Below are 16983 nucleotides of genomic sequence, written 5' to 3' on the forward strand. Positions count from 1 at the left end.
GTGGCCTAAGCATTGGATTAAGTTGGGGGATTGGCAGATCAAGTCCTATTCATGTGTTGGGATGGAAATATAATTTAATCAACACCTGGATGGGCAGAGAGGGGGTTGAAAGGCAGTCTCCACAATTCAACTCTTCGATCTGAGTAGACTTCTTTTTTTTTTTTGAGAAAAAAATAAATTTATGGAATAATTATTGTTGAATAAGAGGGAAATAATCTAAAATTTAGCAAACTTCAGACTCAACTCTTACTACTGTTGCAATATAAGACCAGAAGAAAAATTTAGAAAAAAATGTTTGTCCTCAATAGAATGTAGGAAAGACATATTATTCAAGAAATAAGTTAGGAAGCAATAATGAATAGGCTTCGATAAAAGGACAACATGATCAGATTAAGAGAGGTCAGGTGAGATAAAGATTTAAAGGTAACCTAAACATAATTAAGTTAAAACTTTCCTTAGCGAGTGTCAAGTATGTAATTGATCCTTTGGAAAATAGAGTAATGGTACTGAGGAAAATCTTGAGAAAGTAATAGAATTTCAGAAGGAAAAATTGAAACTGATGATGGAAAAGGTAATAAATATTAACAAAAAAACTTGAGATGAAAGATTGTCTGAGTCTATAGAGCCAAACAAGTCAATATGTACAGGAGAGATCTATATATAGTCACAGCCTGGCAAAAACATTTGAATAAAAAAGATAGAGAAAATTCTGCATGCATCATAGCATCCACAGGGAAAATACTTTACATCCAAAGGACAAAAATAAAAATCAAGCTGCCCTCAGATTTCTAGTTTTGATGTCCAAAAAAGAGGTAGTGGAATAGCACCTAAGTTTTGGGAGATGAAGAGTGTGACTTTATAGTCTTATAACCCAGCCACGTCACCATTACTGCTGTGCCATGCTTCCTGAACTGCCACTATCTGCTGAAACAACTTGCAGATATTCTTGCACCAAATTTATGAGCCCAACCCCGCTAGATTTACATGACTTGCCAGCAAAAACATTCTAGTAGGATGCGAGTCCAAGTAAGAAGGATGTGCTGTGAGTTTCAATCCTACTTCAGTAGTCCTCCAAATAGTATAGTGTATATTCTGGTTATCTGTTGTTCGTGACAAACATTCCAAAATGTAGCAGTTCAAAAATCAAGAATTTTATTATCGTTTCACATGGATGTGCGAGTTGACAGCATGCAGCTGGGAGGCTCTCTCTTGGGGGCACTCATTCTTTTGTGTCAGCTAACTGCTGAAGGATGAATGCACCGGAAGGCTTCTTACTCCCATGTTTGGCTCCTGGGCTGGCAGGGCTGCAACACATGTGTTGGTTAAGCATCTTTCTATCCACTTAGTCTATCCATGTGGTTGGCTTGGGTTTCCATACAGTGTGGTCGACCAAGATGAAGCTGTCAGGCTTCTTAGGAAGGAAGTCCCAGAGTATCATCTCTCTCATGCAAGTTGGTAAGGCCAGCCTGGATTCAAAGGAACAGAGGCATGAGGAGAGAGACTGGCCTCTGGATGAGGGAATGGCATGTGGGGAGGGAAGAAAGTGATGGCAAATGTCCTGGAGTCACCCTACTACAGCTGTCCTCCCTGCTCACTTTATTTCCAAATGCAGGCTTCCAATCCTGTGTGGTAGCATTGCTTGGTTAACGTGAATATACCTATCAAAGACTTTTTTAAGTTTTATTAAGTAGGCAATTAGGCTATCTAAATCTCTTGTGGGAGTCTGTGGTTAAAGATAAGAGTGTAACACCTACCTCCTCCTTCCTCTCTCTCAGGAGACCACCTTTATTATACTACAAAGGTGATGGGGAAAGTATAGCATAATGGATAAGAACATAAGCTGTGGGACCAGACTACTGAGTTCAAATCTGAATTCTCCCATTACTGGCAGTGTCATCTCAGGTCACCTGACTTCTCTTATCTTTAGTTTCATCTGCTGTGAAGTGGAACTAATGACATTATCTATTTCATAGGGATATTATTATTATGAAGTTAGTTAACATGTGTAACACACTTAGTGCCTAGCACACAGCTAACACATTATGGTGATGATGACGACTTAATAATTTAGAAGAACCTCATAGCACATTTCTGAAAGAAGGAAAAAAGACTTGTAATATGCTTCCTTCTGTCTGTAATACAGCTAATGCCACCTTAATGCCTCTGGTGTTTTGTGTCACCTGGTCTGAGGGGTACTGTTCTTGTCTTTCTAATTTTTGAAGTGGCATCTTTATATCCTAGTTAGGAGGAAGCCCCGAACTTGATAATAGTTTTAATTTTTTCAAGTGCAATTTTTCTTTTTTTCTTTTTTTAACTCTTTAGAATTTCTGCAAACCCACTAAACTGTCTGTCAAAACAGAACCTGTTAATTGAGTGAATTGAGAGATTCTGCAGAGTAAAGCTAGTCTCGAATCCAACCACAGGGAGAAACGAATCTGCTGTAACAGCAGTGACCTGCAACCCCCTTGAGCACAGAGATCAAGAACCCTTTGCCTGGGTGCATGTTCCAGTAGCCATGGGCAACTTGATTCCTGCTGCTTTCTTGGTGCATCACCACAAACAGAACCTGGGGAAGGGAGTCCAGGCAGAAAGAGGACTGTGTTCATTCACAACTTGGAAGCTATTTCTCAGCTCAGTTAGGAAGGAGGTTGCAATGCATTCTGAAGTGCTCTCACCTAGTACTTCCTTCTTTCTCCTATTCCCAAGTCCGTCTTTTCGCCCATGCCCTTTTTAGAAGAGCTTTATGCTCTAGACTTCCACGTTATCTTAACTTTGCACTGAACCATCTCTGAAGCTAAAACAATAACAATAATTCCAGGTTTTTCCTCCTGAAGGTTTCATTCAGGAGTCAGTGTATGGCTAGGGAACCTATGTTTTGCAAAAGCTCCCTGGAGGGTTCTACTATTTCTGGCCCATGAACTGGCTTTTGGACCACAGGTCTAAACTTCTCCCAAGTCCCAGCTGAAAAAGAGGCATGCTGTGTTTTCTTCCCTTGGGTTTTCCAAGGACACACTGTTGACTCTGAATTAGGAATGCTAACTGTATTGCTTGACCTCAGGAAACTGAGGCTTTGAATGCCTTAACTCCAGTAAATAATTAATATGAAAAATACAGGTGTAGGCCGGGCCCTTTGGGGACCTAATGTGCCCCATGGGAACCCTGATATCTCGGGGTGCTGAGTGGGGAGGTTGATGCTTTTCTTCAGCCTAGTATATTAATTTGTTTGTTCAGCAGCCATTTTAATGATTATGAGATCAAAGAGGTTTGCTGGGCACAAGGGATCCAAAAAGTACAGGTTTTAGAATCTGCCAGATGTTGGTTTGACTCAATGCTGAGCTATGTGATTTTGAGCTATTTACTTAACTTCTCTAAACTTATTTCCTCATGAGCAAAATGAAAATCATGCTTTCCTTGCGGACCATTGTAAGGATTAGAAATAATACATGTGAGGTACCTCATATATGGCTATAATTTGTTCAGCATTTACGTGCCAGGTATAGTTTCTGGATCTTTATATGCATTGTCTTTACCCGTCACAACAATACTGAAGTGGGTACCAATGATTTTATCAGTTTAGAAGAAAATCAACCCTCAGAAAAAGTAAGTAACTGGTCCAAAATCACTAGCTTCTAAGAGGCAGAGGTCTTTTTTGAATCTAGTGCTATCTGTCCCCAAGCCCATGTTCTTAACCTTGTGTCCTAGATGCCTGCCCAGTCCAGGGTCATGTGACTGCTCCAATCCTCCAGGATAGACCTGGGAGTGACCAAACCATTAGCTGGCCAGGCCACCCATCACTCTGTGGGTTAACTCGCAGGGGGAGCAAGGCCTGTGGAATTCCCCTCTTGGGAATATGCAATTAAGGCAAAAGAGAATGAGGCTATTATAAGAGGGAGTTAAGCTGAAAGAACATGGAGTTTACTCAGGGCCAGGGTCACCTTCATAGACCATGTGTAAGTTGAAGTTGAGGGCAGTTCATTTTATAATGGTGACAAAGACCACATGGCTTGGGTCCAGCCCATATATCTTTGCTTTGACTCCCCATATTAGGTGAAATAAATGAATATCTATAACTTAACTTCTGGAAAGACTTACCAGGGCACTATGGCATATATTGGTCTTAACTGTAGCTATTTGTAATTATTCACAAACTAGGGGCCCAGTGCACGAATTCGTGCAACCTTGAAAGGAACTGTAGGCTGTGAGGCTGTGGTGGGCACAGGGGTGGGTTTCAGCCCATCCTCTGCGCCCACTATGGCCCCCGGTCCTGTCTGCCAGCACTGGCCCTGCTTGCACCCACTGATGGCGCAGAGCAATTGGGGCTGGCGCCAGCAGTGGGTCCGAGGTGTGGCTGCTGCCCTGATCACCCCTCAGGAGCAGGGGGAGGTGGAGAAGCCCTCAGGGGCAGTGGGTGTGAGCAGCGGGACCAGCACTAGCAGCAGGTGTAAGCGTTCGGTGGGACCAAAGAATTTTCAGTAATCACCAGAGGCTCGCCCTAATGACAGCAACTGGCACCCCGCTTGGTCTGGTGACCCGGCTCACCTGCTCCACCATCCTGTTGCAGCCAATGCCCTCCATGTTCTGCGCTCTGCTGCCGACGCCCGCCATGTTCCACATGTGCCCCCTGGTGGTCAACGTATATCATAGCGACCGGTTGTTCTGCCATTCAGTCTATTTGCATATTAAGGTTTTATCTATATCTATATCTATCTATCTATCTATCTATCTATCTATCTATCTATCTATCTATGTATATTGCATGACATATCCACAAACATAAAATTAAAACAAAGTGGTAATTTGTTTAATGAGGGAGGTTCAAGAGCTGCCCTGGGCACAGAGGAGGGAATGCGTTCCTGAGCCTTTGTGGAACATGCAGCTCTTTATTATCCTGTGCTGACTCCCTTTGTGTAAGGCCTACTACTTAGGTGAGCTGTCGGCTTGGACCGGTAGCCCATGCCTGACACAGCTGTCTTGGAGAAATCATTTCTGTTTTTCTTTTCACTTGTGTGTCTTCAAGTTCCATAGAAATTGTGTTGAATCCAAATTAAATAAATGCTTGCCATATGATTACAGTCCTGAATATCATTTCTTAGACTTTTTTTTCATTTAGTTAATGGTTATTGATTGAAGACCAAGGAGTAGATATTAAATCCTCTTATTCTAATGGAATTACCTTAAAAGGTATCTTCTGTTATAGTATGAAGTCAGCTATGGAGGAACTTGAAATTCTTCTCTGATTATCCCATTGCTCCTAATCAAATGAAATAGTTGTATCATTTTCTCTGCAAAACCTGATGTTTTTTCTGACTTAGTTTAGGAGTGCCAAATGAGCCTGATGGTTTTCTGCAAATTTTATTTATCTTGAGTAATTTTAGGATGCATAACTGCACAATGTTCTGGCAGGCAGTTGGAGTACTTAAGTTTTTTCATGATATTCAATTACGTGAGAATGTGTCGAAAGCACTTACAGTGAGTGCATGGTCCATGGTAGGAATGTCCACCATCTCACTTACCCGACCTAGGGAACTTTACAGATTGCATCTTACTAAAAGGTAAGAAAAAGAATAAGCAACGAATCAATGCAGTGTAAATTTACAGAATGCCAAAGTTACAGATAAGTTGTTATTTAGGCAGTACTTTAATAGTTCATAAAGCAGTTTCTTCACAGTTATGAGGTGGGCAATGACTTCTCCTAGAATTTGGTCAGAATAATGTTATTTGTCTTCTAAGGTTTGTCTGTTTTTCTGCATTTCTTGAAAAACAACTCTATAACTGTGTCCTTATCCAGTGTTTTAAAACTATAAAAGTATCTAAGAATGACACTGAAACCTAGTTCCAAGCCCAGCTCAGCTTCTAATTAGCTGTATGAACTTGGATAGGTCACCCTAGTTTTTCTGTGCCTCACTTGTTTCATATCTAACCCCTCCTCCCCCAACATAGCCAGTTGCTTTTGGTGCTGGGAGGCCAACTTGATCAGAACCCTTTGTCAGGACTCACCACCTAATCGGCTTTCATACTTGATATCGGGTCTATGTACCAGATAATAGTGAATATCATTTTTAATTTTACAACTCCATTCTTATAAATAAGAGACACAAGGAAAGGACTTGTTCTTCGCAGGTAATTTAGGTTAATTTTGCCATAAGAAAATTCTACTTGGGTTTATAATAATGTGTCTTTCCCCAAATCACTGAATAGCAGATTCACCTTTTCTCCTCTCATTATTCCCTGCCTTTACTTTCAAACATCTTTAAAAGCATTGTGCAATTATATTTTTCCTGGTCTTGCTATGATTCTTTAGTTTACTAAAGAGCTTAACTCTGCCTAGAAAGGGAAAAAAGGGTCTCCAATTGGGGTTAGAATGAAATATGTAAGAAGTTAGAGCCCCAAAGCTCCCATGTACATTTAAAAAACAACAACAAACCAGGGTACTCTTACCTTACAGTAAAAGTGAATTAGTGCCCTCTTGTGGTAGAGTTATGTATTTATTCCTTCACACAAGTGAATTTACGCAGAGCATTATTTTAGTTTTCACTACCCTGAAACACTTTGTCCTTTACAATGAACCTGAAGTATTTATAAAAAGAGCTCTGGATGTTTTTGAAATAAATGTATCCTAATTTATTTATTTCCACCTGTCTTAAACGCCATAGACTTATGTCTTTGAACTGATTTTTCTTTTTTCTGTTTGAGGTATCAGATATGTATGAGCTTATATTAAACAAATCACTGGAATGACCAATGTTATATGGAACAAATCCAAATCTCATTGAAATTACTTTTCTGTAGACCTTACCACTTCAAGTGAGTTGGGAGGGGCTTGGGAATATCTTGTTGCCCCTTCAGAATTCTTGTTATATGCCTGAAGAACAATGATTTTCTTCAGGGCTATAAATTTTGAAATACCAAGTGCAGGAAATCTTAGTGGTGGTATAATTAACTTAGAAAGGCTCAGGTGATCTTCAGAATTAGCTTTTCTTCCAACTTCATTGTTTTGAACATGAAACAAGATTTTAAAACTAAACGAACTTCCTTTCAACAAAATAGGTAACAGACCTCACGCCTAATAAAATGTGCTATATAAGAAAACTTGAATGGTTTTAAAGACAAAGAAAGCAATTTCATACTATTTTTTTTACAATAAAAATATGGCAGACTTGTACAGGTAGAACATTTAGACAGAACTGCTTATTGAAATAGTGTAAATCTATAGCAGTAAATATTCTGAATTTTGGATGATTGTCACTCTTCACCAATAGCCTTGTAAGATGGACAGCTACTTGTAATTTATCTCCAGATTGTGTGTAGACTTTTGAAACACATTCACTTTTATGAAGATGAAATGACCTGAGATTCAAGATGCCCAGTAAGTCTCCTTTGGAGGTAGCTTGCTATTTTTCAACTCTTTTTTTTTTTTGTCTCTATATTTTTCCTGAAAGAAAATTTGATTAGTCATCAAATAACCATTGAGGGATTTTCTAGTTCTTTCCAAAGACATTTGTCTGTGAAATATTTTTAGTGAAAAGGGTATTATTTCTTTTAAAAACCCAAAGAAACAGGTAAATGTTACTAAAAATGACCAGGAACTTTGTACTATAACTAAGGAGCCAAAAATGAATTCCTTTGCTTTACTCAGAGTTCTAGCTAACTTCACTCTCCTCTGACTTCCAGCTAATGTGAATCAATAACCATCAAGATATGTTATCCTGAATTATTATAGACAGTAGGAAGGTTTTTACCTTAGACTATGTAGAACATTCTGTGGTAGATGCCAGTCATGCTCATCATACTTGGACTCCTTTCTAGGAAAAAAAAAAGAGCTTCATGAACTAATATATATTCTTTTTAAAAAAAACTTAAGTAGAATAAGTATACAACATTATATTAGTTACATCCCCCACCCCCTTCCCTCTGGTGACCATCCCTTTGGCCTCTGTTTCTATGAGTCTGTTTTTATATTCTTAATATCTGAGTGTTTAGGTCCAGTAGTTCTTAAGCTTTTATATATCTTAGATTCATTTATGATTGGCCACTCACTAGAGAATCTGCTTACCACCACAGTAGAAATGTTTTAGTATTACAAGATTTTCCTTATAGCTATTTATGATAAGTACTAGGGGCCCAGTGCACGAAATTCGTGCACTGGGTGTGTGTGGGGGGGAGAGTGTCCCTCAGCCCAGCCTGCCCCCTCTCACATACTGGGAGCCCTCAGGCGTTGACCCCCATCACCCTCCAATCGCAGGATCGGCCCCTTGCCCAGGCCTGACGCCTCTGACAGAGGTGTCAGGCTTGGACAGGGGACCCCCATCTCCCCCTGATCACTGGCTCTGGCCCCCGCCCAGGCCTGAGGCCTCTGGCCCAGGAATCATGCCTGGGCAGGGGACCCCCATCTCCCTCTGATCGCTTGCTCCACCCCCCGCCCAAGCCTGACGCCTCTGACCCAGGCTTCAGGCCTGGGCAAGGGGACCATCATATCCCCCCAATCCCCGGCTCCGCCCCCCGCCCAGGCCTGATGCCTCGGCCAGAGGAGTTGACCCTCATCACCCTCCGATCACCAATCACCGGATCGGCCCCTTGACCAGGCCTGAGGCCTCTGGCAGAGGTGTCAGGCCTGGGCAGGGGACCCCCAGCTCCCCGTGGTTGCAGGCTCCGCCCCTGCCCAGGCCTAACGCCTCTGGCCTAGGCGTCCGGCCCGGGCAGCCGGGACCCGCAGCTGCAGCGGCCCCGCGATCGTGGGCTTCGCTTTAGGCCCAGGCAAGGGACCCCTAGCTCCTGGGACTGCCAACTTTGACCGTGCCCAGCTCCCATCGCTGGCTCCACCCCTACTTCCTGCTATCACTGGCCAGGGCGGAAAAGGCGCCTGATTCTCGGATCATGGCTGGGGGGCAGGGCAAAGGCGGCCCCAGGGCCGCCTTTGCCCTGCCCCCCAGCTCTTAGCTCCCCCCTGGGTTTCTGATCACTGTCAGTGGCAGGGGGCTTCTTCTTGCTTTCCCTTTCGCCTCCCTGCATTGTGCCTACATATGCAAATTAACCGCCATCTTGTTGGCAGTTAACTGCCAATCTTAGTTGGCAGTTAATTTGCATATAGCCCTGATCAGCCAATGAAAAGGGTATCGTCGCACGCCAATTACCATTTTTCTCTTTTATTAGATAGGATTAGGAACATGCAATTATTCTTGGACATAAATTTAATTGTTGTGGTCTTAAAATACAAAATGCATCTTCATAGTTTAAAACACACTGCTTTGGTAGTCATAAAAATGGTAGAAGGGCACTTAGGTAATTTACAGGGTTTTTTTTCAGAGTTATGGTAAACATCTTTACTTATAAATTTCTGCCCAAGTTTAGATTATTTTCCTAGAATAGATTCCAAGATCTCATTCAAAGGTTACGAACATTTTTGCCCTGGCCAGGTAGCTCAGTTGGTTGGAGCATTGTCCTGATACACCAAGGTTTCGGATTTGATCCCCAGTCAGAGCACTTATAAGAGTCAGTCAGTGAATGAGTAGATGAGTGGAATAATAAATCGATGTTTCTTTCTCTTTCACTCCCTCCCTAAAATTCAATTTTTAAAATGTTATGAACATTTTGATGCTCTTTTTACACTTGTCAAATGGCTTTTCAGAAAGGCTGTATGAATCAATTGCATATTCTCAAACTGCATCCCGAAGCCTGTCTCATCACATTCTCACTAGCTTTACATATTTTCACTCTTAAGCATCTTTGCAGTAGCAACTCAATTTATTTGGTGGTTTTGATTGTGAGATTTGATTGTTTAAGTATACTTATTAGCTATTAGCTATTATTTTTTTACTTCTTCTTCTGAATTGTATTTAGGACTTTTGTCTATTTTCATATGAGCTTTTAAAATATTTTAGGAACCAGCTGGCATTTTTTTCCCCAGGGAATCATCGATCACTCTTAAATAAATAGATCTCTGTTGCTACTCATTTTTGGACAAACTCAAGTTGCCCATATGAGAGAAAGTAATGGCCCAATCACTATTCACTGTCTATAACTCAGTCCCTCTGATTTAGATGTGGAGCAAACTTTTATGTTCTGCCTAGTGTGTGTGTCCTCCTATGTAGGACAAGATTCACCAGATGGTGGTTACACAGGTTTCTTGTCTCTCAATGTTAACTGCTTTGAAGGATGACAATCTCTTTGAGGTGATTCCCTAGTCACCATAATGAATTTCTTAAATACAATGAAGCCTAGGTTTTAAGTAAGCATCACAAACTTATTAAACTGTAATAGAAATTGGTCCTGGTTTTAGGTGATGACCTTTGTTGTCATAGTTGTGGCTCTAATACTGGTCATTACAATTAACTGTATTTGTCATAATTGTGGCTACTTCCCCCAGTGTGTATATATGGAAGCTTTTATCTTTTTTGTTAGTCACAGTTACTGAATTTTTTAATTTAGTTTTCTCCCATTAGAAAGTCTTCCTCAAAATACTCAGTAATCATTATGGAAACTCTTCACAACCTTTGTGCCTCATCTATGGATGTATAAGAACCACTGTTCCAATGATGAAAAGATTTTTATCTAAACCTAGTAAGAGGGAGGAAAACCATCTGAAGCATTTTCTTGTATTGGGGAGCTTATGGAAGAATGAAATTCATGTGTGACTGACAGGGGAGTCAGTATTTTCACAGCTTCATGTAATTTGTGAGGCTGCCTGATATCTTGGTTCAAAATAATCTATCCTGTTTCTGATTCTAATAGCAGTAATCTACAGCTGGATGTTAGGAGTATTTCCATAAGGCACTGCTCACCTTTCTCTGTAGAAGAGTTGATAGGTTATCCTGTTGGACTATTTCCACATGTGTGCAAGTCAATGTAATTATGTTGGTTAGAGTGTGGTTTTGATAATACCTTTCTAACTTTGTTCATTTTGATGATAATCTTGTTTTGTCAGTGGTATTTTACTCATCTTCCTTTCATCCTAGGAATATAATCTTTTCTAACGGCATCTCATAACTTTCTAGTGAAAGATGACTATCGCATCTTCTTCCTATAAATGTAGAAACTGAGAATCACAAGTGTAATATTGCACCAGACACCTCTGTCCCAAGACAGTGCTCCCTACCAGGTTTGCTTCCTCCCGGAGAAGGCCTTTCTCTGTGAAATCACATTGCTTTGCCTTAAAAGCTAGTTGTCTTCTTGCATTCACACAACAGTGCTGAAGAGATCTGCTCTGTAGATCAGATTCTCTTCGATCTTGAAGAGATTCACTCAAGAGTGATTTGCCAAGGCACCTGCATTCTTAAAGCACTCAGGACAAAGATACACATAATTTGTCATCAGTGTTGGACATACCTGGAGGCTGACAATCTCCCAACAAAACTCAAATCTTTTCTGCTGATCTTGGGGAATGTATTTTTCAAGTCTTCTCTTGTGAACTAAAAAGCAAGAAAGTTAAATCCATGAGTTGAATTAGTCTTTGGGTGACTGGCATCAAACTTGCCTTTAAATGTTTTCTGTATAGGTGAATATTCTTGAAAAAATGTGCAACCACCTAATGCAAGTCTAGAAGTCATTCTCTGAGTCTAATCTACCCACAGATGTAAAGAAGTTAAGTGAAAACATAAGTTAACATGCCTGTATATTCAGTGTGTTATTTTCAAATATATAAAAACAGGGATATATACTTTTGTTAAATCTTAGAGATCAGAAGAAAATATGTGCAAGACTCTTTTTATACCCTTTGTTAGGATATGTTTCAATATTCTTTTATTACTTTGAGTTGGGCTTAAAGTCAAAACAACCTACTATGGACCACAAATATTTTCAGTTAATTTAGGCCTATTCGTGGTCAAATATTGGCTAAATGTCTTAATTCTTTGGTATTTGCAATATATCTTACATGAGAAATGGGGCTGACCAAGAACAAAACCAAGCAATGAGCCAATAGCACAAAGATGTCATTCAAAAGAGATTGCTGAGGAAAGTTTTAGGGTTATAATTAGGTCTCCCAGAACATCTCTAGTTGGAACAGGTATCATATGACTTATTGCCAACAGAATAATTGTACAATTTGAGAAATTATTTTATATAAGTTTTCAGAAGCATTGCTGAATTTTTGGCTACAATATGAACAGTTTTATGCAAATACTGAATAACTTCTCTATCACACACAATATTATATCAGCCAGCAAATCCAAAGACCATTTGATATTAACAATTACATCAGAATAATATAGTAGGTAAATGACATGAAATTGACCCTTCTCTTAAAATGAGTTTCCAGTAATTTAGCTTAGATTTGCTGTTAGTGAAAGTAGTGTACATTTGATTCCCAACTAAATCATTTATATGAAGAATTCAAATGGTGACTGTGAAAAGCTTTAAATAACATATTCAGTATATTTTTATCTTAACAGAATACATTTTAAAATCAAGGAATGTTGGCATTATTTCCCATTCACTGGATTTCAATTTGCTTTTAAAGAAACCTCCAGCCTTTACAGAAATGAAATTTAAACTGAACTTTTCAATGTAGTGAGCAATGACTTTTAAAGGATTTTCTGTTTAGATAAATATAGATCTAAGAAAAACCTTCATATAACTTTATCATTGAAGCTTCTTTTTAAATATTCTATTTAATGTTAAATATTTCATCTCTGCCCTCATTAGAGTGTCTCATCATCAGATATGGTGTTATTAAATAGTTGTAACTTTACAGGTTTGTTTTTTTTTTTATTAATGCTGGCTTGGACTAAAGCTTCATTGGGTAGGATTAGCTATATTTAAAGATGGCAAAATGCCATTATAACATTAATGCCAGAATTTAATGAGAACCAGAAGTTAACTTCAAGGACCTTCATAATTTAATATGAGGGCATGATCATATTCTGATTATTTTACTACAGTGTCCTATTAAAGTAAGTTACTCTTTTTCTAATCTTTTTTTCTTGTGATAAAAGTTTTACTCAGCAAACACTTATTAAGTATCCACTATGTGGCAACCATGTGCTATAGTCTTATCAGTGAGACTATTTTCCATCCTCAAATAGAATAAAGCCTTTCTGATCAAAAAGAGCAGAAATGAGAAACACCTCCCTTATGCAGGACTCTCATGGCCTCTCTTGATCTAGAATGTCTGGTTTCCTAAGGCATGCATCTACCTCTCTAACCTCTGGTCTGTTTCTTCTTCACTTCTCACATCGGTCATCTATGTCCCTGACATGAAAAGGTCTGGGAAGGTTGGAGAGCATGGATTACAACTGGATGTCCTAGTTGTGGTACTGATTACTATGGTGTCTCTACACGATAAAATTGGACATAGGGCAGGGAGGCGAGCTGGCTGTAGGATTCTTTGTCTTTTGAGGAAAAAAACCTTCCTGTACAGAAGATGTATAGTGATGACTCACTTTCTGTAAAATGCAAGTGAACTTTAAAGCTATTTCCTGCTCTAAAAATGATCCCTGTGTGTTTAGAACTCAAAGAGATCAATAGGCCTAAAGTGAATGTCTATGTCCCTTATTATTTTTTTCATAATCTTATGTACATATACTTGCAAAGAAATGCTGAGACCTTCTAAAGACCGTGATGCATAACCACAAGATGTAAGACGTGAAATACAGCAGAGGCAAAGGGAAAACTGCACCCCAAAACTCCAACTATTTAGCTTGTGCTCCGAGCTTCCTAGTGACTAAGGCAAAGAGAACAAACAGGATAACATGGTGTGATTTTCTGCTTGTAAGATATATTCCACCAGTTATTCAGGAACAAGCATTTTTCTTGCTCTCAATAAGAACAACTGGTCTAGGCGATTTTTATAAGAAGCCATAAGCCGCATCATGAATGATGGCCTCATAAATTTTTATAGAAAATAAAGTATTCCACATATGTCATATCATATATTGGCCTTTGGAGAACACAGAGGGAATAATGTTAAAAGCAAGACATTTGTTTCTCCTGTGGGGCAGGGCGAGGGGGGTTTGAAACTTCTGGTATATTTACTGTAGATAGATGCTTATTTTCTTTTGACCCACTGACATGTGGAGCAGGAGAAAGATGTAAAGATGTCTAGTAAAGGGTAGCATTGTTAAAAGTAGGAGGGGATAAGTGAAATTTTTGTGGCAGGATGATATTTGCAAGACTGATCAGGCTGCTGGGAGGTGTTTAAATATGCCAGTTCCCTGTAACAGGAAGATCAGTCTCTGGTTTAGACAGCATATCCAATTTAGTAAATTATTATTATTCCGTCAAAATTAATGTGAACAATTTTCTCTTTGAGGCTGCTTTTTCCATAGGTGATGTTTTCCAGATGGGCTTTGTGTAAAACTCTTAATGTTTTATGTTTTCTTTCCTAGAAAAAGAGCCTTTTCTCTCACGTCTTTATTTCTCTCTCCCCGCCATTGTAGGGAAGAGAGGGCCAAAGGCGAAGGAGAAGAAGAACAAGAAGAAGAAGAGGAAGCTGACCGAAAGAGCCCAGGAGCAGCACAGTGTCTTCCTCGCTACAGACAGGGCAAACCAGTAAAATGAGACACGTCGGGTGGATTTTGGGGTTTTTTGTTTGTTTTTTGCAAAAGTGCACAAAGCTACTCTCCACTCCCGGACACTGGTGTGCGGTGTTTGTGCTGCTCTGACCGGTATCCGTTCCCAGTGACGTTGTGAAAGGAGGAGCCCCGATGGCCTCTGTTATTTATGCTTTGATTTGCAGCTGGAGACTGTGAAGGTGGGAGCTCGTGACCAGAATCGGGGGAAGCAGGAGTGAGTGTACAGCACGGGTCTGGGCTCGGTGTGCACCACCACCAAGTGTGAGGCTGCAGACCCCCACTGGAGAACGGACTCGTGCATATTTATGGGAAGGAAGATGCTCAACAGGCAAAGTGCTATTTCACTTGTGCCCTCTATTTCTCACATTGTGCACTGTCAAGGATACATGTATGTGGATATCTGCTTAATGTTACCACATGTTCTCGGCATCTGTTCCTTTCCAAGCTGTTACGGGATGGAACTGTTCTTAGCTGGGGATATGCTGCAGGAATTCCTGCTCAGTTTCACAGCAGCTCTGATATGTACATATTCTGCTGGGGCTATGCATAAACCTCTTATTTACTGTATATTTATGCTCTCTTATGTGTAACAAGTCATGCCTAATTAATAGATGTCACTTTGTTTTTTAGTGGTTCCTAACTGTTGTCCAGTAAATGGCTGTTCTAGGTTTGAGAATTGACAAATGTTTTGTTGCCCCTTGAACCTTACCTTTCTTTGTGGGCTTATTTCTCACTGTAAGGATAGCATAAGCTAGTTTGTACATAGGGTCGAATGATCGGTGTCAAAGAATGTGAGTATCTCCTCACAAGATAAAGCAGCATCTGGCAGTCAGAAACCAGAGGTCCCTTTGAGTCTAAGATGGGATGACATCATGAAACACACCTGAAACACGAGGAAGTACAAGCAGCCATTCCTAGTACTCCTCATGCAACTTCACAGGCCAGCTAGAGAACTCTGCAAACTTCAGTATGTGTATATGCATCATTTAAAGCAGTCCCTGACTTACAGTGACAGGGCACCTACCAGTATTCTTGGGTCACTGTAGGAGTTACCCTCATAAGACTATGCTTTGGATCTGAGGAGAAAACAAGATAAATTCCTACAACTGCTGGTCAGATCTTAACAGGTCCCCATGGAGCCAGGATGTATTTCAGATCTGAGATGGGCAGGAACAGCGTGGGAGCTCTGAGGGGACAGTTTCAGAGTTGTGCTTTCAAAAACATCCTGGTCCCCTTGGGGGAATCAACTCTTAAAGGATTTTGAATTGGCTACTTCTAAAAGCATCATTATCTTCCTGGATGATCCAAAAGAAATGGTTGCAGATTTTTGAGGAAAAAACAAAGCAAGGTAAAGCCTTTCTCTCACCTTGCATTGGCAAAACTACCTCTTCACAGCATTTTGGTATTTTGGTTAACTTTTGAGTCAAAAGCATCTTACCAATAAATATAAATGTCATATACACCATTATGAAAATATTGATATGAGATAAGCCATATATGAATGTTGTATTAAACTTTAGGGTTTGCATTTAATCCTGAAGTGTTCACCTCCTTTCATGTCTATTTACACTATATTCCTATTACTAAGCAGGGAGGGGGCTCTTGTATAGTGCTTCATCGTTAATAAGTCAATACCTGTTCTGTTTCTGGGATGTTCTTTTCATGCATTAAAAAACTTCAAAAGTATTTGTTGAAATTTACTTTTCTTTTGAGATATATTTAGGAAAAAACCCAACACTTTAAACTCTACCCTCAAATGATGGTCCTTAAAAAAAGGAAAACAAATTTTTCAAACCTATGTTAATAACTACATCTAAGCCACTAACTAGGTTAGCTATACATTACATGGTAGTGGAGTGGTTAAGAGTGGAGGTTTTAGGAACTAACAAGCAAAATAGAGACAAACTCTAGGGTGGTGGTGGGGAATAGGCTGGGGGGATTGAGCAAAAGGAATTCATGGACACAGACTGCAGGGGGGATAAATGGTGATGGATAGAAACTTGGGGTGGTGAACACACAATACAGTGTACAGATGATTTGTTATGGGTTTGTGCACCTGAAATCTGTATAATTTTGTTAATCATTGTCATTCTAATAAATTGAATAAAATGGAAAAAAATAAAATTGGAAAAAAAGGAAATTTTAGAGCCAGACTGAGTTCCAGTATAGACTGAGAATAGCTTGGGGTAAATTATGTAATTTATCCAGGTCTGTTTACTTATCTGAAATGAAGGTAACAGTATTACCTACCTGCAGGGCTGTGTTTTAAGGGCTGTATGTATAGGACTGTGTTTTGAGGATTAAATCAGGTAAAATGCGTAAAATATGGTCAACACGCATGATACATACTAAGTAGTACATAAGTTGTTAACTGTTATACTTTTTAACTACCTCTGTCCCTGGATATTTAAATTATTTAAAAATATTCATTTCTCAAAAAAAATATGAATATGTGCATGAAAGCATAAGTTCCCTT

The 16983-nt window shown here is 39.7% G+C and overlaps 1 protein-coding gene across 1 annotated transcript in view; it reads left to right on the forward strand.

Moving 5' to 3' along the window:
• The window catches only part of RSPO2 (R-spondin 2), a 140271-nt gene extending 123494 nt beyond the window's left edge, over nucleotides 1-16777 (forward strand). The window contains exon 6 of the mRNA XM_059671912.1: nucleotides 14373-16777. Coding sequence (XP_059527895.1) covers nucleotides 14373-14488 — 116 coding nt within the window. The 3' untranslated portion in view covers nucleotides 14489-16777. The remainder of the gene's footprint in view (nucleotides 1-14372) is intronic.
• The last annotated feature ends 206 nt before the right edge of the window (nucleotides 16778-16983 follow it).

Source organism: Myotis daubentonii, chromosome 17 (genome assembly GCF_963259705.1).
Source record: "Myotis daubentonii chromosome 17, mMyoDau2.1, whole genome shotgun sequence".
Taxonomy (NCBI): Eukaryota; Metazoa; Chordata; class Mammalia; order Chiroptera; family Vespertilionidae; genus Myotis; species Myotis daubentonii.